Source organism: Chrysemys picta, chromosome 6 (assembly GCF_011386835.1).
Source record: "Chrysemys picta bellii isolate R12L10 chromosome 6, ASM1138683v2, whole genome shotgun sequence".
Lineage (NCBI taxonomy): Eukaryota > Metazoa > Chordata > Testudines > Emydidae > Chrysemys > Chrysemys picta.
The window spans coordinates 74119907-74140874 of NC_088796.1; the positions used below are offsets into that span (position 1 = coordinate 74119907).

The following is a 20968-nucleotide window of genomic DNA, read 5'->3' on the forward strand; positions in this document are numbered from 1 at the left end:
TTGTTTATGCAACAAACTCCTTTCTGTATGATAGAGAACTCACACTTCATTAATATGGTTCAGTCATTAAGACCAGGATACAGTCAACCTAACAGAGCAAATGTCGCAGGTAAATTGCTGCAAGAAGTGTATGAAAGAGAAATTGAGCAGTGTGCAAAAGGTCTAGAGGGTAAAATTATTAACCTGAGTCCTGATGGGTGGAGCAATGTCCTCAATGATCCTGTTGTATGTACTTGTGTGAAAACAGAAGAAGGGAATGTCTTCCTTACAGAAACAATTGATACATCAGGAAATGCACACACAGCAGAATACTTACAAGTAGCAGCAGTAAAAGCTAGAACAAACTGAAAAAAAAAATTCAAATGTCTAGTACGCAGCTTGGTCACAGACAATGCTGCAAATGTATCCAAGATAAGAAGAAATTATTTAGAAGAGAGTGAAGAGAATCCCAAGCTAATAACATACGGTTGCAGTGCTCATTTGATGCACCTCCTAGCCAAAGACTTCAGTGTTCCAGAAATAAAGGCTAATGCTGTTGAAATGGCAAAATACTTCCGTAACAACCACTTTGCAGCAGCTGCTCTGAAAAAAGTGGGAGGAACCAAGCTAACTCTCCCACAGGACGTGCGATGTAACTCAGTAGTGGACTGTTTTGAGCACTATATCAAGAACTGGCCTAATCTGATGACAGTTTGTGAACAAAATCGTGAAAAAATAGATGGCACTGTCACAGCCAAAGTTCTCAACATTGGTTTTAAGAGAAATATTGAACACATACTGAGTACCCTGAAGCCTATTTCTGTAGCCTTGAACAAAATGCAGGGAAATAGCTGTTTTATTGCAATGGCTGTCTTAAAAATGTCTTTTTCACATCAGCAAGAATTATTACTCCTAGTCCCGCAAACATACTGCTTTCACAGATTGCTAGACCTCAATTCACAAGCACACAAGTAACACATGAACACAGATCTATTATAGATGATATTCCAGATAATTTAAGTTTTCCTTGGTTAAAATCATAGGGCCTGTTCCTGCAAATACTTCTCATGCACAATTCCCTTTGAAATTTATGGAAGAACTGTGCACATAGCATTTACAGACCTTTAACCAAGATCTGTGCCAACAAATTACTATATATTACTTTATGTCATCCTCTTTTATATGACCAACAGCCTTTTTTAAAGCAGCATACTACATTTAGGGAACAGTGATGCACTAGTGTACATAAGAGCACCATTTCCTAACCCTAATGTTGCTCAAAGATTATAATGCTAAAATATCTACATGGTCTCATTTAGAAAATTAGGTTTGGAAGAGACCTCAGGAGGTCTTTTAAATTGAAATTGTGCTTAAATATAAAGCACAATTTCAAAGGGGAATATTGTTTGTTTCTTTTATTACAGCTATCAAGAATGACATAGAAATTAAATTGGGTCTACATTTCCTGATTACAATTTAAAAAACAAACAAACAAACAAAAAAAAAAAAACCACACAACAGAAAAACAAAAACTATTGCTGAGCAGGCTGTTTAAATCTTCAGAAAAAAAAATCTTTAAAAATGACAAGGCAATTGCTACTCAGCAATCACCAAAAAATTCAAAATATATATGTGAGGAAATCACATCTAAATGTTAAACTCTTTCCAAGTTGATGAAACAAAAGGGCCGGATGGTGGGGGTGGTGAGGGAAATCAATAGCTGTCTGTTACTTTCCATTTTGTTTAGAATTAGCAAAGTCAGTTCTATTAAATATTTCTTGAGACACTTGCTAGTCTGATTGACAGCAATCACTTTATATTAATACAAAATAGATAACCTGTATTTTTAAAAAGGGACAGGCTTCAGAGATCAGCACTCATGTCAATTACAATTATCTGGTTGCTCACTGGACTAGAACTGGCAGAGAGGTGGCATGACAGGCAAGTTCACATTGTATTAACCATGCATCCATGATCCCAGCTTATCCAGTATTGTAGTTTAATTGATGGTTTACCCAGCCAGAACCACCATAGGCATGTTTTAAAACAAGGCATACATGTTTTCAATTGAGTTATATTTTGAGCCTATAACAAGCTTAGATAGCTTCTCTGACCAAAACATGTGTTTGGTTGAGTGGGGATTGTAAAATTCAGTTTGTGAACTGGCATCAAAACAACATACAACAAACCAATAATCCACTAACCTAGAACAGTCTTTAATCATCATCTCATAATAAGATCATAAATATCTGTGATGTCCACTGACATGGACTATATCTATTATTAATATACCAATACTCTATGGAGTTTGCATGTATGTATACCTTATATTTTCATTTTTAAAATAAAGTACATATCCAGTCCTGTTTGTGAAGTTGGTATTCTATATGTAAACTGACACAAAGTTGTCTTCCTGAATCTAAAGCCTAATAGCTCCAGTGATTACTCCTGCTTTTTGCTTAGATTTCAATTATTGTGTATTTTATTTCTATAGGTGTTCTTAGCTATGGCCTTGTCTATACAGAAGCATTGAAGTGTTTTAACTAAATCTGTTTCTGAATGGTTCAGTGAAAACAAAAACAACACCTTGCCTAAAAATGCATAAATAGGTTTGAGCAACGTATAGTTTACTTTTAAATTAGTGTAACTTGTTTGTAAATAAGGCATATGTTTGTAAATAAAGCACATTTTATAAATCTAAACAAATTTCTTTGTATGAAAAATACACCATGAGGCATTAGATAGCAGTATTATATCATTATCCATAACACCACCAAGAATAATTGAAGATTTCTCCCCAATAAATGGGTTAAAGTGACTTCAAAACATTCTACTAACTTACAGTGGTATTGGAAGTGATTTTAAAGAGTTACTCCTGAGGGTATTCTGCACCAAAAAATTAAAAATTCTGCGCACAATATTTTAAAATTCTGCAAATTTTGTCATATAAATGTGGAGGCCCCAGCATGGCATTGGGGAGCACAGGCAACTGCCTGCACAGAGGTAGGAGATCACTCTGCAGCTCTCCACCGCCTCCCATCGGGACATGGCTCAGCAGTGAGGCTGCACCCAATCCTGACACAGCACAAGGATCGAGCCTCTCCCAGACAGCACCCTACGTACCAGGTGCACCAGGTGTGGGCAGGCAGGCTCAGCCTGGCAGGATCTAAGTGTGGAGGGACTTAGTGTGGGGGGATCCAGGTGTGCATTGAGAGGGTTCTGTGTGGGGCAATCTGGGTGCGGGAGGCGATCTGGATGCACAGGGGCTTGTTGAGTGGTTCTGGGTGCAATGGTAATGGGGCTCTGCAGGGGGGGTCCAGGTAGGAGGGTCGGGGTATGAGGGGCTCCGGATGCATGGAGGTTGGGCGAATGGGGGAGCAGCTCCCCGTACAGTGATCCCTCCCCCTGCAGCTGAGGAGTGATGGGTGGGGAGTTTGCAGAGCTTCCTGTAGCCTGGGGAGAAATCTGGGGGTGGGTCTGACCCAGCCCCGGAGGCCGTGCAGGGGAAGAGGAAGTCCCATCCTCCCCAGCCCAGCCAGACCTAGCAGCTGAGCCTAGTGCAGGGTAAGAGCCACCAGCAGGGTCTTCCCCAGTCCCGCGCCCTGCCCCACATTGATTTACTACTCTGCCAGTTGCCCTAGGCACCCAAAACATACTGCTGGGGAGGGTCGCATGACTGCTCTTGTGGCTTCCCTTAGCTTCCCTATCAGAGAGTCATTTTTCCGTGGGGAAGCAAAGAAATCTGCAGAGGACATGAATTCTGCGCATGTGCAGTGGTGCAGAATTCCCTCAGAAGTAAAGAGTACACTATCATTCAAATTTATTTGAGCATAAGCTTTCATGGGCTACAGCCCACTTCATCCGATGAAAGCTTATGCTCAAATAAATTTGTTAGTCTCTAAGGTGTTCTTTTTATGGATACAGACTAACACGGCTGCTACTCTGAAACCTGTCACTATAATTCAAAAGCATACAGAACACAAGACAAACTGACTTCTGACTACAGAAAGATTTTCCAATACTGTTGATATAAGAATGAGTGCTTATAACTTAAACCACTGAATAAATATTAATTAACTATCATTTCACCACTGAGAGTTAATTTTTTAATCATGCTCATCTCACGATTTTAAAATCTGCTGTGAAAGTGTTCTTAAAACAAATATGTGCTGAGTCACCATCCAAGACTGCTATAACATGAAATATATAGCACAACGCAGGTAAAACAGAACAGGAGACATACAATTCTCCCCCAAGGAGTTCAGTTGCAAATTCAATTAAGGCTTTTTTTTTTTTAAACGAGTATCATCAGCATGGAAGTATGGCCTCTGGAATGGTGGCCGAAGCATGAAGCGGCATACGGATATTTAGCATATCTGGCATGTAAATTCCTTGCAACACTGGCTACTAAAGTGCTATGTGAATGCCTGTTCTCACTTTCAGGTGACATTGTAAATAAGAAGCAGTCAGCAGTATCTCCCGTGAAGGTAAACAAACTTGTCTGTCTTAGCAATTAGCTGAACAAGAAGTAGGACTGAGTGGACTTGTAGGCTCTAAAGTTTTACATTTTTTTTTTGTTACTCAAAAACAAAACAATCTACATTTGTAAGTTACAATTTCTTTATCATGAAAGTGTACTACAGTACATGTTTGAGGTAAAATGAAAAATACTATTTCTTTTGTCATTCTTACAGTGCAAATGTTTGTAATAAAAAATAATAATATAAAGTGAGCATGGTACACTTAGTATTCTGTGTTGTAACAGAAATCAATATATTTGAAAATGTAGAAAAAATCCAAAAATATTTAATACATTTCAGTTGGTATTTTATTGTTTAACAATGCAATTAATCGCGATTAATTTTTTCAATCACGATTAATTTTTTTTAATCACCTGAGTTAAGTGTGATTAATCAACAGTCCTAGTTGTGAATACACTATATCCATCAACGCAGCAAAGCTAAGTGTCTACAGAAAATCGGGTTGGTTTAACTACATTGGTCAGAGGTGCGAAAAATCCACACCCTGAGCAGAGTTGTTAAGCCAATTTAAGTCTCCTTGTAGACAGCACAAGGTCAACAGAAGAAATCTTCCATCAACCTAGCTATTGCCTCTTGGGGACGTGGACTGCCTATACCAATAGGAGAACCCCTCCCATCACAATAGTGCAGCCATGCTGCTACAGCGTTTTAATCAGACCCTGTGATATGAACTGAAGAGACAGCAAGCAGGTGTGAAGAGAGAGAAAGAGGAAAAAGTGTTGTTGGGTGGGAGCTCAAGCACGTTTGGCAATATTGGCCCGGAATCAACCCAAAAGATATTTCTAAACACACCAAGGCAACAAAAAAAGTGTTTTTAAGATTTTTTTTAAAATACCGATTCACACTATTTCAAAGGTGCTCTATTAAGAAAACAAGTTACCGTATATACTCGTTCATTAGCCCGTTCGTTTATAAGCCGACCCCCCAAGATGGTTAGGTAAAAATAGCAAAAACTGTATGACCCTTTCATAAGCCGATCCTATATTTCAGGGGTTGGCAAACTTTGACTCCCGGATGTCGGAGTAAGCAGCTGGCGGGTCGGGACGTTTTGTTTATTTAGAGCGTTATTTGGAGCAGCCAATGGGAGCTGTGGGAATGGCGAACTGTGGCCACAGGGAGCTGAGGGGCTCCATGCCTGCAGACGCTCCAAGTAAACAAAACAACAATGTATTAGATATTCAATTCAATGATTCCATAGAGTTTAAAATCATCAAATTTTGGTGTAGACCCATTTATAAGCCGACCCCCGCTCTTTGATATGTCACTTTTTTACCAAAAATATTCGACTTATGAACAAGTAGTATATACGGTAATTAAAAATATCAGTGTTTCTTTAAAAGGAAATATAAGTAAAGGACACTGAGAAAGGGGTAACAAGATAATGTAAGAACAAGACAAAGTGATAACAGCAAGAACTACTAAATAGAAGAATCAAGGTTCGCTGCACTAATCTAGACTTCACACAAACTAAGTTCTGCCAAGCCTTTTTTTTTTAAATGTCATTCCCTGTTATTTTTCCACTGACACAGGGTTATTTTCTGACTTTACTACTATATGATCCACCTATTTAGGACTTAATGGCTTTGGGGCAATCCTGTACATTTACATACACTGAACATTAAGCATGCACATAAGTGCATGCAGGATTGGGGCTTTAAGGTCCTCGTCACAGCTGTTCAGCCTCTACTGGATACTACTTGGGTAAACTGATCAAAATCAGGAGAGCACAGGTTGGTAGAAATGACCACTCAAGGCAACTAAACTGTATTTCCTAGGAATATGTACATAAACTTAAAACTCAAGTTGTGGAGCTAGAATATTGTGCTTTGTACCACTTGATGATTACCTCTTCTGGTCATTCCCTCTGGGGCTCCTGGCATTGGCCACTGTATGAAGACAGGTACTGGGCTAGATGGGCTTTTGGTCTGACCCAGTATGGCTGTTCTTATGTACCATTTGGTATTGAGCTTTCTGGCTCATGAGTTACCAGCAGGACTGTAGCAGGTGGGGGTTATAATGCTATTGCTGTAATTTCAACTATATATATTTTCCACGTATAAGAGTTGGGCCTCAACTGCTGCCTGTAATACTGACTAATACTATCTCATTATTTTCTTGTACCTGCCCATCCATATGTATCCACATATCTCCCTCCGGGGAAAAGCTAAGGAAGGGGTTCTCAAACAGGGGGTCGGGACCCCTCAAGGAGTCACAAGGTTATTACGTGGGGGGGTCATAAGCTCACAGACTCCACTCCAAGCCCCACTTTGCCTCTAACATTTATAATGGTTTTAAATACATAAAAAGTGTTTTTAATTTATAAGGGGCGGTCGCACTCAAAGGCTTGCTATGTGAAAGGGGTCACCAGTAGAAAAGTTTGAGAACCACTGGGCTAAGGGAACATACATAGCAAAAATGGAGCCCCCTCACTTACTGCACCAGTGGAAGGTGCGCAGATGCTACGGTGAAGCCTGCGGTGTAAAACACCAATCAGAGTACAACCTGTACAGCTCAACGTGCTTTACAAAGAACATAAGCACATCATTCTCCCCCACCCCGGTTTTTTAGACAGGAGAAAACTGAGGCACGGAGAGGGGAAGTGACTTGGCCAAGGTCAGCCATTGGCAGAGCTGCAGCCCCCCTCCCCAGCTGCTGAAGTCCGGTCCCTAAGCGAACACAAGCATATGGCTGGTGGCTCAGCAGAGACACTTGCACCTGCAACCCCCGCCCTGGTTCCGCTCCCCCTGCGGACAGCGCGGGTTGAGCCGGGCCCCCTGCCAAGCAGCAACAGGCGGAGAACAGCGGCCCGCGACACGCGAGAAGACCCGCCTCAGGACTCCCGAAGGCATGTCCCGCCCCGCGCCCGAGGCGGACCCGGCGGACCTCCGCGCTGCGGCCCGTGCGCGGTGCGGGCAGAGCTGGGCGCAGACAGCAGCCCGTGTCCCGGCGCTTCCCCCTCCACAACGGCAGGGGGCGCAGCTGCCAGGCCCCGCTGCCCGGCTCGAGCTGACCGCGCGCCCCGCTCCTCACCTACAGCGCCCGCACTCGGCCCGCCTCACGCAGCGCTCCACGGGCAGCTCCCACAGACCCTCGCAGCCGCCATCTTCCCGCTCTGCTGCTTCCTCCACGGGCCCTTCCGCGACGCCCGACTCCTCGCTCCCAGTAACTGCCGTCTCCATTTCGCCGCCGGCTAGGCAGAGCCGGGGCTCAAGGCTGCGATGTGGGAGGTAGCCGCCAGGTGGCGCTAAGAGGCAGCGAAAGGCGATGGTCGGTTGGGAGCCTGGGTAAGGCCGCGGGGCCCCGTCACGTGTGGTGTGGGGGGGTCAAGCGCCTATCGCGGGAGCGCCCCCCTGGGCTGCTCAACCAATCACAAGGCCAGATAGGATCACTATTCCCGCCTGGGGGGGGGGGGGGGAGGAGCGGTAGCTGGTTGTTCCGGTCCGGCGGTGCCCTGCCATCGGAGAGCGAACGGGAGAGGTGGGGCGGGGCTGTGCTGTGCAGCCCCCTCGAATTGCGCCAGAGACTCGCCTGGAGGAAGGTTCCCGTGCAGCGTCGGTGAGGCCGGGATACGCTGTTTGCGAGCGCCCATTACCGTGAAACTGACCAGACATCCTGGGCCGGTGTGCGTATCTGCATTGGCCCAGAGTTACTCCGGATTAATGCCACGTGTGGTTCTGGAAGCAGGCTGCGTTATTTTGCATTAGTTTAATTCGCTTTGTTGTTAATTTGTATTAGCGTAGTCCACAACTGGAGCTAATTCAAAGCTGACTTCATTCCATTTTAGCCTTTTTATGTAGACAAACATACATACGTCTGCAACTGTGCTATAGCATATTCTGGTAGAGACTGTAGTTTAGGCATACCCTATGTGCAAATCTTTGCAGGATCAGGCCATGAGTGAAAAGTAGATTGGGGGGTTTTTTAATTAATTTTTGATAAGTTCAGCTTATTGTTAAAAGTTAAGTAACTTTATAATAGTCATAAAATGATGAAAGACAAACACCCAGTGGGCAAACACTTTTAATAAAACAACACCTTCAAAAGATGAGCCTGGGAACTTAAATTCATAACTCTGCTAGACACTAAAAATCATGGATTTAAAAAAAAAAAGATACTGGCTTTGTAGCTCATTACAACAATCTAACCCACTAACCCTCTTTATTCCTAAGGCCTGGTCCCCACTAATCCCCCACTTCGGACTAAGGTATGCAAATTCAGCTACATTAATAATGTAGCTGAATTCGAAGTACCTTAGTCCGAACTTACCGCGGGTCCAGACGTGGCAGGGAGGCTCCCCCGTCAATGCTGCGTACTCCTCTCGCCGAGCTGGAGTACCGGCGTCGACGGCGAGCACTTCCGGGATTGATCCCAGAACATCGATTGCCTGCCGCCAGACCCTCCGGTAAGTGTAGACGTACCCTATGACTGCAGAGGTGTTTACTACCAATGTCACCTGAAATGATTACTTGCAACGTGGGTTAACTCATACCCATATCTGTTCCACCCTTGTATTTTTCTGAGACACTCTGAATACCTTTCCCAGACCTGAAGAAGAGCTCTTTGTAAGTTCAAGAACTTGTCTTTTTCACCAACAGAAGTCAGCCCAAAAAAAGATATTACCTCATTCACCTTGTCTCTAATTATAATATGACATTTAAATTGATAGTGCCCCCTTTAAAGTGCCTCATAATAGCTTTTATGGCATCAAACACCATTCCCCAGGTGCTTCTCTTTGGCTGTAAATACATTCAGATTTTTTCCACACCTTTATTTGTCAGTGGTCGTAGCTGTACCTAATTATTAAATATGAACTAAATTGCTTTTTTACCTGCAAGACACAACTCAGGGATGTGTGTTTCTAAGATTAGCCCTAGTTCATAATGGCTAGTATTTTTACATTAAAGCTGATGCACAAAATCCACAAGGCAAATGTGTATTTGTTTAGTAGAAAAATGCTAAATATTTCTATTTAAATTATAAATTAAAATGAAGCAGTCTTTTATTTTATGTGGTTGATATATTTTCCTGGCAACTCAACTTGAAAGAATACCAAAAATTGAGTTAGGAACACTATTCCTTACACTGCTTTAGTAGTAAGCCACATAGGTGAAAGAAGTAAAGTATGGGTAGCTGAGGCCATATCTGCACCATGGGCACTGCAGCAACCCAGCTACGATGCTGCAGCACTGTAATGTAGATGCTTCCTACATGGACAGAAAGGTTTTTTTACATTGCTGTAGGTAATCCACTTCTCTGAGCAGCAGTAATTAGGTCAATGGAAGGATTATTCAGTCAATTTAGTCACATCTACACTAAGGATTAGGTCGGCATAGTTACAGTGCTCAGGGAGCTGAATTTTTCAACCCCCTGAGTGCCAGAGCTGTGTCAACCTAACTTTTAAGAGTAGACCAGGTCTTAGTCCACACTGTCCCCTCCCTATCTCACCTCAATGAAAAGAGCCCTCACCTAGTATATAAACACACCTTGTCTGTCTGTCTCTCATACTCATTTAGGGATTTGTCTATACTACAAATGCTTTGCCAGTGTAACTATGCTGGCCTAGCCCCCTACTAGAGACTCAGCATTTGTCTCCTACCATAATTTAACCATTTCCAGACATTAGCTATGCCAACAAGAGCACTCTTCTGTCGGCATGGTTGTGTCTACATTAGGGGAGGTTAGCTGTGTTAACTAGGGAGTGTGATTTTTTTGCACACTCCTAATCAATATAACTGTCCTGGCAAACCTTTGCAGACTAAGCCACACACACTGCTAAGTGCCCCTTCCAGATAACAAGGCCTTTCTGCAGCCTCTAATGACAACCACCTGCACAACTTCACACCAGGGTCTGTATCAACCTAGGATGAGACTTATCTGTGATATTCTCAAATCTTGCAGGAAAAATCTCAAACCTCAGCTTGGATCTTAGTATAAGTTTAAAATAAAATTATTTTTAACCATTTTCTCTTAATATACAGTAAAAGCTGTGTTATTTGGCACTTTACCAACCAGAAAGCTCTATAAAGGCATTTCTGATCTTCATTGAAAGTCTGGATTATAGTCTGGTTGGTATACGACCAGCAGGCTCCCCACATGGCTCCCTGGAAGCAGTGATATGTCCCTGCTGCTCCTAGGGGGAGGTGTGGCTAGGCGGCTCTGTGCACTGCGTCCACCCCGCCCAGAGCACTGCCTCTGCAGCTCCCATTGGCCGGGAACTGTGGCCAGTGGGAGCTGTAGGGGCAGCGCCTGCAGGCGGAGCAGCACGCAGAACAGTCTAGCTGTGCCTCCGCCTAGGACTACCAGGGACAGGTCTCTGCTTCTGGGGAGCCACCCGAGCTGAGCGCTGCCCAGATCCAGCACCCCACAACCCTCCCACGCCCCTTCCCCGAGCCCCCTCTTGCACCCCAACTCCCTCCCAGAGCCTGAAACGAGCTCCTCCTCCTGCACCCCGAGCTCTAAGCCCTCTCCTGCACCCAAACTCTCTCCCTCTTAGTTAACTGGACTTTTTAACTAACTGATACCACCCATTCCCACAACATGCCGGATAACACAGCTTTTACTGTACTTACGATTTTTCAAACTATATGGAAAGGGAAAATGATGTGCAGAGAGTTGAGTAAAAGAAAAGTAATAAACATGTTTTTGCAGAATATTTTCATCAAGAAGGGAATGGAAATAATAGTCACAAACTAAGTTTTCATAGGGTTTTAAGGTGACAAGTGATATGCCAGCATCCCAGATTGCTAAAACTTAAATGGTGGAAAATGACCAAAACTAAGAAACAGATGAAAGATAGTAGTATTGCAGCTATGTTAGAATAAGACATAATTAGTTTATATAATCTTTATTATCAGGAAATTCAATGTAAAGATAAATGATAAATTGGTTACATTGTATAGATAATCTGTAAAAGTAATAAAGTTATATTGTTTGTATCTTAGTCTCCCTGGACATAGGTGGATTTATACTAATACAGTTTCACAGCAACCCTGTGGAGGATATGAGAGCAGAAGTTTCTAGAACATACAGGTAATTATATAGTTCTGTGTTTATTTGATAAAAGCAGAACGTGCAAATATAACAATATTTTGATAGTATATTTTATACACTGACCCATTTTACAATATTAAAGTACAAATTAACACTATACAAAATGCTGTGAATGCACAAGGTGGTTAGATTAGATTATGGCTGCTTAGGGAACCATAACTTTGAATTTCCTGAGTTCTGTGCATTTACAATTAGTTTAACAGTTACATTTATTAAGGTCCTGATCCTGCAAATACACTTGAGTTACTTTACTCATGTATAGGGTGACCAGATGTCCCGTTTTTAAAGGGACAGTCCTATTTTTTGGGACTTTTTCTTATATAGGCACCTATTACCCCCCACCCCTGTCCCGTTTTTTCACAGTTGCTATCTGGTAACCCTACTCATGTAAGAAGTCCAGTGTGTAAAGTTACTTAAAAAATTGTTTTAGAATTGGAGGCTCCTGTTTGGCATTTCATTTTTACTAACAGAACTCTCTGATATACTGCATTGTTAACTTTCATTTGCATCTTTTCACAGCTGAGCAATATGTTGATAGCAATTTTTCATGCGAGACTTCCCTTTTCTGAGGTTTTGCATTATCACATGTTTAGTGACTAGCCAGAATATCATTCTCACATGGAAAGTCCACTAATTGTGCTGGAAACTACCCTTTTTCTCCCCACACATTCTCTTCTGCATTTATCTCTAAACCCTCTCTTTCTCTGTGTGCTTATCAACAACTACTAAGCCTGCAATTACCGAAAACCCCCTTTTCAATAGGGAGGTCCCAAATGAGACATTCAGAGTAGATATGCATTTGTTTGAGAGAGGTGAAGGGCAGCATTTAGGAGGATAACCATATATATAATATCAGAGTGAAGTGGGAAATGATCCAGCATTATGTTTTATCAGCCTGACTGTGAATAGCAGTTTTCCTGACTCATTGCCCAAGCCACAAGTTAACAGCAACTTGTTGGAGCCTCACCAATGTACGCCACTTGGTTAATAAAACAAATATCTGCATAATTTCCTTTTTTTTCTTTTCTTTTTACAGATAACTGTATGTCAGAACACAGACTTCCTGTTCAGTTATCCACCTGGCTTCAGATTTTTAGTTCCATGACCTACAGAAATGTTTAGCAAAAGAGAGCAGTTGTTCGCAAACTTTTGTACTGGTGACCCCTTTCACATAACAAGCCTCTGAGTGCGACGCCCCCATATCAATTAAAAACACTTTTTTATATATTTATCACCATTATAAATAAAGACAAAGCGGGGTTTGGGGTGGAGGCTGACAGCTCGCGACCCCCTGAGGGGTTCCGACCACCAGTTTGAGAGCCCCTGAGTTAGAGGTTTCTGCTGCAGTGATCAGCTAATGAAGCAGAGGTTATGGGTAGTCTAGAGCCTCCCAGGCATCCCTTCTGCAACTACTTGTCAGAAACTTTTGCTGTGGAAGTGGTTGCCACCCCACCCTTACTGTGGGCTCCCATAATCTATTTTTATTGTATTTTTAATTTTATATATTGCTCCTCTTGTAGATGACAAATAGAAACTTTCTAGGAAAACAGTCAGAAAATCAGTCATAATAATTCTGGCAATGGTGCTTATAAGGCAATAATTAACATCCTTGACTCAATCCAATTTCTGTTTTGTTTTTTATATATATAATAGGCCAACAAATTTAATTTAATATTATTCTAAGTAGGCAGTATTTTCTGTGTCTGTGAGATATTGTTACAGATTCTTTTTGTGTTACTTGTCAGAAGAGCTCCCATGAGAGCTGAGAAATAAAAACCCTAGATTTAAAGAGCCCCCTTCACTTCCAACTGATTGGACAGACTGACATAGCATTTAACTGCAGTTATTACTTTTCCTTAAAGTGAGGCAATAAGGTTCTTGTACAAAGTTACAGTCAATCTCTCCTCTCTTCCCTGCTACAAAAAAAGACTGAGGGTGAAATCCTTTCCACAAGGTAGTCAAGGGGAGTTTTGCTATTGACTTCATGGGAGCCAGGATTTCAATTCATGTCTGTTTAGTCACAACTCGACTTCTGTTAGTTAAGGGAGCATTTGTTCTGCACTATGTTTTCCTAACCACTGTAGTTTGTGGGCTTAGTGGTTCATAGAGAGCTGGCTGCTGCTATAGTGCTGGCTCCTCTTGTTTTCTTTCTTAATATTACTTTTGCATGTGATCAGTTACTGTATTGTGAGGGAATATGTGTGAAGAAGCCTATGTGATCATGAATGGGCAGGGCGGTGTCCTGTGAGACAATCTCACTACTACAATGTATGGTTCATTCTCTGAAAAAGTTTGAGAACCTCAGTTTGACACTACTAAACATGTATTTAAATATAATTTAAATTAACATGATTTTTGAGAACTCCTTCCAAAATAAAACCAGAATCTTTCTTCTATGTGACTGAAGAGTGCGTTGTTGCACATTACACCGGTTTTCCAGCTTGCTCCATTCTTGCTGCAGCTAAGCGATATGTGCAGGAACCTTTCTCTAAGCCCTGGTCTACACTGGCGGAGGGGATCAATCTAAGTTATGCAACTTCAGCTACATGAATACCAGGTAGCTGAAGTCGACGTACTTAGATCTATTCACCGCGGTGTCTTCACTGCGGTGAGTCGACTGCCGACGTTCCCCCGTCAACTCCGCCGGCGCCTCTCGGCCTGGTGGAGTACAGGAGTCGACGAGAGAATGCTCGGGGGTTGATTTATTGCATCTAGACGAGATGCGATAAATCAACCCCCGCTGGATCGATCGCTGCCCACCAATCCGGCGGGTAGTATAGACATACCCTAAGTAAAAAGAGTGGTTTAGAGAGGCAGAGTAGATGAACAGAATAATACAACTCCAAACCCTTACCACGTGCCTGATCTGTGTTGTGATTAGGTGGCTCCTAAAGCTGAATGTCTGCCTCATGGAATAGTGTACTACTAGCATTCCCTCAGGCCAGCCAAGGATTACATTCATATTACACAAAAATAATAAGAATGAGTTCACCATCCAGCACTGAACAAAATCAAATTGTATAGTAAGCAACAGTATAAAAACAACATGATATGTTATCTCCAAAGCTTTTCATGTGCTGTATTTAATATTATTTACAGTTATGGCTCCTAATAATTTTATAAGCACCCTTTAGATCCAGCCCCTATACTGCAAGTCTATAAATTGCTGTCGCTCAAATTCATGTCATACATTTCAACCATTGATCACATAAGACTTGAAAGAAAAATAATTAATTTTAGGTATTTTAGCTATTACCGTGTAGGCGAAAGTGTCCCTTGCATAAATTAGCACAGCAGCAGAATAGTGTGATTATTATCTTGTTACTTCATATCTTCATACCATATTATCTTCATATCTTCCCAGTGAAGGCTGAAATGAAATCAGCATAACCCTGTCCAAAATCCTTTGCAGCATCAGACCTTTTCTCATCCTACATCACGGAAATCCCTTTGCAAGATTTCCTTACCATTATGGGCCTAGTGTTTTGGAGGGTATAGGCCATGGGATGGACACTCTCCCTAACATTGACAGTCTCCCTGGAGACCCATCCCCATCCCTCCAAACAGCTTCCCACTGCCTCCCTGCCAAGAGGGACTATCAGCTGTTTCTACTCCCCTTTTCAGTTTTTTTTCTCCCCAGGGCAAAGCAGACTTGACTGAATAGTCTACTACCACCAACTATAATTTCTAATTTCTAGCAGTTTTTATTCTCTTGTTCTGCCCGGTGTCTTTCAGGTAATGTAGCAATGCCTTTTTAATACTAGCCCATTTTCCCAATATTTTGACTCAATAACATAATTATGGATGTCAATAAATCGCAGTTAACTCATGCAGTTAACTCAAAAATTAATCACGATTTAAAAAATTAATCGTCATTAATCACAGATTTAATTGCACTGTTAAACAATAGAATACCAATTGAAATTTATTAAATATTTTGGATGTTTTTCTACATTTTCGTATATATTGTATTCTGTGTTGTAATTTAAATCGGTGTATATTATTTTTATTATAAATATTTGCACTGTAAAATGAACAAAAGAAATAGTATTTTTCAATTCACATCATACAAGTACTGTAGTGCAATCTCTGTCGTGAAAGTGCAACTTACAAATGTAGTTTTTTTGTTACGTAACTGCACTCAAACAAAACAATGTAAAACTTCAGAGCCTACAAGTCCACTCAGTCCTACTTCTTGTTCAGCCAATCACTAAGACAAACAAGTTTGTTTACATTTACAGGAGATAATGCTGCCCTCTTCTTTTTAAAATGTCACCAGAAAGTGAGAACAGGCATTTGCATGGCACTATTGTATTGTAGCCGGCATTGCAAGGTATTTACATGCCAGATATGCTAAACATTTGTATGCCCCTTCATGCTTTGGCCATCATTCCAGAGTACATGCTTATGACACACGTTAAAAAAATAATGCGTTAATTAAATTTGTGACTGAACTCAGGGGAGAATTGTATGACCCTGCTCTGTTTTACCCACATTCTGCCATATATTTCATGTTATAGCAGTCTCGGATGATTATCCAGCACATGTTATTCATTTTAAGAACACTCACTGCAGATTTGACAAAACGCAAAGAAGGTAATTTGAGATTTCTAAAGATAGCTACAGCACTTGATCCAAGGTTTAAGAATCTGAAGTGCCTTCCAAAATCTGAGATGGATGAGGTATGGAGCTTGCTTTCATAAGTCTTAAAAGAACAATACTCCGATGCAGAAACTACAGAACACAAACCCCCAAAAAAGAAAATCAACCTTTTGCTGATGGCATCTGACTCATAATGAAAATGAACATGCGTCAGTCCGAACTGCTTTGGATTGTTATCGAGCAGACATGCGTCATCGGCATGGACGCATGTCTCCTGGAATGGTGGTTGAAGCATGAAGGGACATAGGAATCTTTAGCACATCTGGCACGTAGATACCTTGCGATGCCGGCTATAGCAGTGCTAGGAGAACGCCTGTTCTCACTTTCAGGTGACATTGTAAACAAGAAGTGGGCAGCATTATTTCCTGCAAATGTAAACAAACTTGTTTGAGTGATTGGCTGAACAAGAAGTAGGACTGAGTGGACTTGCAGGCTCTAAAATTTTACATTGTTTTATTTCTGAATGCATTTTTTGTACATAATTCTACATTTGTAAGTTCAACTTTCATGATAAAGAGACTGCACTACAGTACTTGTATTAGGTGAATTGAAAAATACTATTTCTTTTTTTTTACAGTGCAAATACTTGTAATCAAAAATAATTATGAAGTGAGCACTGTATACTTTGTATTCCGTTTTGTAATTGAAATCAATATATTGAAAATGTAGAAAACATCCAAAAATATTTAAATAACTGTTATTCTATTAATGCTTAACAGTGCGATTAATTTTTTATCCCCTTTATTATTGAAATTCTCTATGTCATCACTCACACAGTGCTTCCCCTTCATAACTGACAGCCTGGCTCTCTATAGCCCTAGGTGCTGCCCTGCCCTCTTAATTGACCAAACTGGGACCACCTGTTCTAGCACAAGGGAGTTGGACTTGCTTCATTTTAGGGGGCCAGCCACCCTGTAACAGACTCGAATAAACTGAAAGTTGACTGGAAAATACCATCTGATTTAGAAAAACATACTTACACATTAAAATAAAACCTTTAGCCAAAGCACCATAAAGGTAAAGTTATAGCTGTGCAATATGTGAGATTTTGGGATAGGTACAATGCAGCTGGATCCAAAAAAGGTAACTGAAAAACCAAAAGAGCATAGTCTAAATGAAATGATTGAGTGATAGCTGAAATGGCATCTGCTATAAAATTAATTGTAGTATCAGGGGAGGGAAGAATAATTTTGTTTTGTTTGTAGCTCTGGTACATTTCCTGCGTAATTCCTATGTATTAAGTTAAATTTTGGAGAATTCCCCTTAGTCTGTTCTCCTTGTTAAACCAGGATTGAACAGGACACAGCTATAGCAGTCAATTGCACTGCTGCAGGGATGTTGGCTGGATGAAATCTTTGACTGTATGGCTTGGCTTTGTAACAGAGCAGCATGTAATCATAGCAACTCAATATGCCATGCAATCATGTTTTTACTGGTGTAATCTGGGATATCTGAAGCACCTATCCCATACTTCCCAGCACAGTTGTCTGGAGCAAGGATTTTGGTGACACTTTCATAATGGCCACAGACCTTCCCAGTTTGGAAAATACCTTTATTATCTCTGTATGCAGCTTGGCCCAACATTACAGTGATAATCCACCTAGAGAGAGCTGCAATCCTCACGGAGAAGGGACTGGCTGTTACTTAGGCCTGGTCTACACTACAAGTTTAGGTCAAATTTAGCAGCGTTAAATCGAATTAAGCCTGGACACATCCACACGACGAAGCCCTTTTTTTCGACTTAAAGGACCTTTAAACTGGTTTCTTTACTCCACCTCCGACGAGGGGATTAGCGCTGAAATCGGCCTTTCCATGTAGGATTTGGGGTAGTGCGGACGGAATTTGACGGTATTGGCCTCTGGGAGCTATCCCAGAGTGCTTCATTGTGACCGCTCTGGACAGCGCTCTCAACTCAGATGCACTGACCAGGTAAACAGGAAAAGCCCTGCGAACTTTTGAATTTCATTTCCTGTTTGCCCAGCGTGGAGAGCACAGGTGACCATCAGCACAGGTGACCATCAGAGCTCATCAGCACAGGTAACCATGATGGAGTCCCAGGATCGCAAAAGAGCTCCAGCATGGATCGAACGGGAGGTACGGGATCTGCTTGCCATGTGGGGAGACGAATCAGTGCTAGCTGAACTCCATAGCAGTAAACGAAATGGCAAAATATTAGAAAAAGTCTCAAAGGCCACGAAGGACAGAGGCCATAACAGGGACGTACAGCAGTGCCGCGTGAAAATTAAGGAGCTAAGGCAAGCCTACCACAAAGCCAGAGAGGCAAACGGAAGGTCCGGGGCAGAGCCACAGACATGCCATTTCTACGCGGAGCTGCATGCCATGCTAGGGGATGCAGCCACCACTACCCCAACCCTGTGCTTTGACTCCATCAATGGAGAATCACGCAACAGGGAAGCAGGTTCGGGGTACGAGGAAGATGATGATGATGAAGACAATGAAGATAGCTCACAGCAAGGAAGCGAAGAAACCGGTTTCCCCAAAGGCCAGGATATGTTTATCACCCTGGACCTGGAACCAGTAACCCCCGAACTCACCCAAGGCATGCTCGCAGACCCTGAGAGTGCACAAGGGACCTCTGGTGAGTGTACCTTTGTAAATATTACACATGATTTAAAAGCAACCGTGTTTAATGATTAATTTGCCCTGGCAATTGCGGCCAGTACAGCTACTGGAAAAGTCTGTTAACGTGTATGGGGATGGAGCGGAAATCCTCCAGGGACATCTCCAGAAAGCTCTCCTTGATGTACTCCCAAAGCCTTTGCAAAAGGTTTCTGGGGAGGGCTGCCTTATCCCGTCTGTCATGGTAGGACACTTTACCACACCAGGCCAGTAGCACGTAGTCTGGAATCATTGCATAACAAAGCATGGCAGCGTATGGTCCTGGTGTTTGCTGGCATGCAGACAACATCCATTCCTTATCTCTCTAAGGTGCCACAAGTACTCCTGTTTATCTCTCTTTGTTATCCTCAGGAGAGTGATATCATTCATGGTCACCTGGTTGAAATGGGGTGATTTTATTAAGGGGACATTCAGAGGTGCCCGTTCCTGCTTGGCTGAACAGAAATATTTCCCGCTGTTAGCCACGCGGTGAGGGAGAGGGGTGAAGTGATCATCCCAGAGAATTGGGGGGGGGGAGGGAAGTTAGTTGGGTTTGTGCTGCATGTTAACCCAGAAACCGCAGCCCCTCCTTTTATATTGCAAACCCATTTTAAATGGCCAACCCAACGGCTGCTTGGTATGGGAAATGAGGGCGCTGCTGTTTGAAACCATTCCCACGTGTTATGAAGGTTAAAAAAGCCAAAAGACAGTGGCTTACTATGGCTGCCTGCAAGCCGAATTCTGTTGCCTGGCACTGCGTGAGTGATCTCTCACACCAAACAGGCAGGCCCTCAATATAAGAGGAAAAATGCGGCCTTGTAACGAAAGCACATGTGCTGTGTAATGTGAACAGAAAAATTTAACGTGAAAGAGTGTTCCCATTGTTCTCTAAAATGTGTCTTTTTTAATCACCTCTCCCTTCTCCACCACCAGGTGCAAATGTTTCTCCTTCACAGAGGCTAGTGAAGATTAGAAGGAGAAAATGGCGGACTCGGGATGATATGTTCTCGGAGCTCCAGATGTCCTCCCACGCTGACAGAGCACAGCAGAATGCATGGAGGCAGTCAATGTCAGAGTGCAGAAAAGCACAATATGAACGAGAGGAGAGGTGGCGGGCTGAATCGCGGGCTGAAGAGAGCAAGTGGCAGGCTGAAGAGGATAGGTGGCGTCAGCTTGCTGACAGAAGGCAAGAGTCGATGCTCCGGCTGCTGGAGCATCAAACTGATATGCTCCAGCGTATGGTTGAGCTGCAGGAAAGGCAGCAGGAGCAGAGACCGCCGCTACAGCCCCTGTGTAACCAACAGCCCTCCTCCCCAAGTTCCATAGCCTCCTCACCCAGACGCCCAAGAACGCGGTGGGGGGGCCTCCGGCCACACAGCCACTCCACCCCAGATGATTGCCCAAGCATCAGAAGGCTGGCCTTCAATAAGAGTTAGTTTTAAACTGCAGTGTGTTCTTTTCTTTCCCTCCTCCCCCACCCATCCCGGGCTACCTTGGCAATTATTCCCCTAGTTGTATGATGAATTAATAAAGAATGCATGAATGTGAAGTAACAATGACTTTATTGCCTCTGCAAGCGGTGCTCGAAGGGGGGAGGAGAGGGTGATTAGCTTACAGGGAAGTAGAATGAACTGGGCGGGGGGGGGGGAGAAGGGTTCATCAAGGAGAAACAAACAGAAGTTTCACACCGTAGCCTGGCCAGTCACAAAAAACTGTTTTTCAAAGCTTCTCTGATGCGCACCGCGCCCTGCTGTACTCTTCTAACCGCCCTGGTGTCTGGCTGCGCGTAATCAGCGGCCAGGTGATTTGCCTCCACCTCCCACCCCGCCAAAAAGGTCTCCCCCTTACTCTCACAGATATTGTGGAGCACACAGCAAGCAGCAATAACAATGGGGATATTGGTTTTGCTGAGGTCTATCTGAGTCAGTAAACTGCACCAGCGCGCTTTTAAACGTCCAAATGCACATTCTACCACCATTCTGCACTTGCTCAGCCTATAGTTGAATAGGTCCTGACTACTGTCCAGGCTGCCTGTGTACGGTTTCTTGAGCCATGGCATTAAGGGGTAGGCTGGGTCCCCAAGGATAACTATAGGCATTTCAACATCCCCAACGGTT

At 42.8% G+C, this 20968-nt stretch overlaps 2 protein-coding genes across 11 annotated transcripts in view; one reads left to right on the forward strand and one right to left on the reverse strand.

The window, feature by feature from the left end:
* DTWD2 (DTW domain containing 2) overlaps positions 1-7699 on the reverse strand; it is a 199219-nt gene extending 191520 nt beyond the window's left edge. For all 3 annotated transcript variants that reach the window (XM_065550365.1, XM_065550364.1, XM_065550363.1), the window contains exon 1: positions 7551-7699. In XM_065550365.1, the coding sequence (XP_065406437.1) occupies positions 7551-7699 (149 nt within the window). The remainder of the gene's footprint in view (positions 1-7550) is intronic.
* On the forward strand, positions 7665-20400 carry LOC101951958 (mediator of RNA polymerase II transcription subunit 15-like). 8 transcript variants are annotated; one of them, XM_065550360.1, is made up of 4 exons: positions 7665-7804; positions 11462-11549; positions 18214-18831; positions 19785-20400. In XM_065550360.1, exons 3-4 carry the CDS (start codon positions 18276-18278, stop codon positions 20285-20287), a joined length of 1059 nt encoding a protein of 352 aa, XP_065406432.1. In that variant the 5' UTR covers positions 7665-7804; positions 11462-11549; positions 18214-18275; the 3' UTR covers positions 20288-20400. The 8 variants fall into 8 exon arrangements, 3 of the variants coding, with proteins under 3 accessions (XP_065406432.1, XP_065406433.1, XP_065406434.1); XM_065550361.1 differs by lacking the exon at positions 7665-7804 and adding an exon at positions 7931-8075; XR_010588839.1 differs by lacking the exon at positions 18214-18831 and having other exon boundaries at positions 19785-19919.
* Positions 20401-20968: the final 568 nt, after the last annotated feature.

Bases quoted from the DNA above. Each gene is read 5' to 3' on its own strand.
- LOC101951958 (XM_065550360.1), top strand. From the start codon at position 18,276: ATGATGGAGTCCCAGGATCGCAAAAGAGCTCCAGCATGGATCGAACGG. The intron at 18,832-19,784 runs GTGAGTGTACCT...CTCCACCACCAG, and splicing joins GAGTGCACAAGGGACCTCTG to GTGCAAATGTTTCTCCTTCA.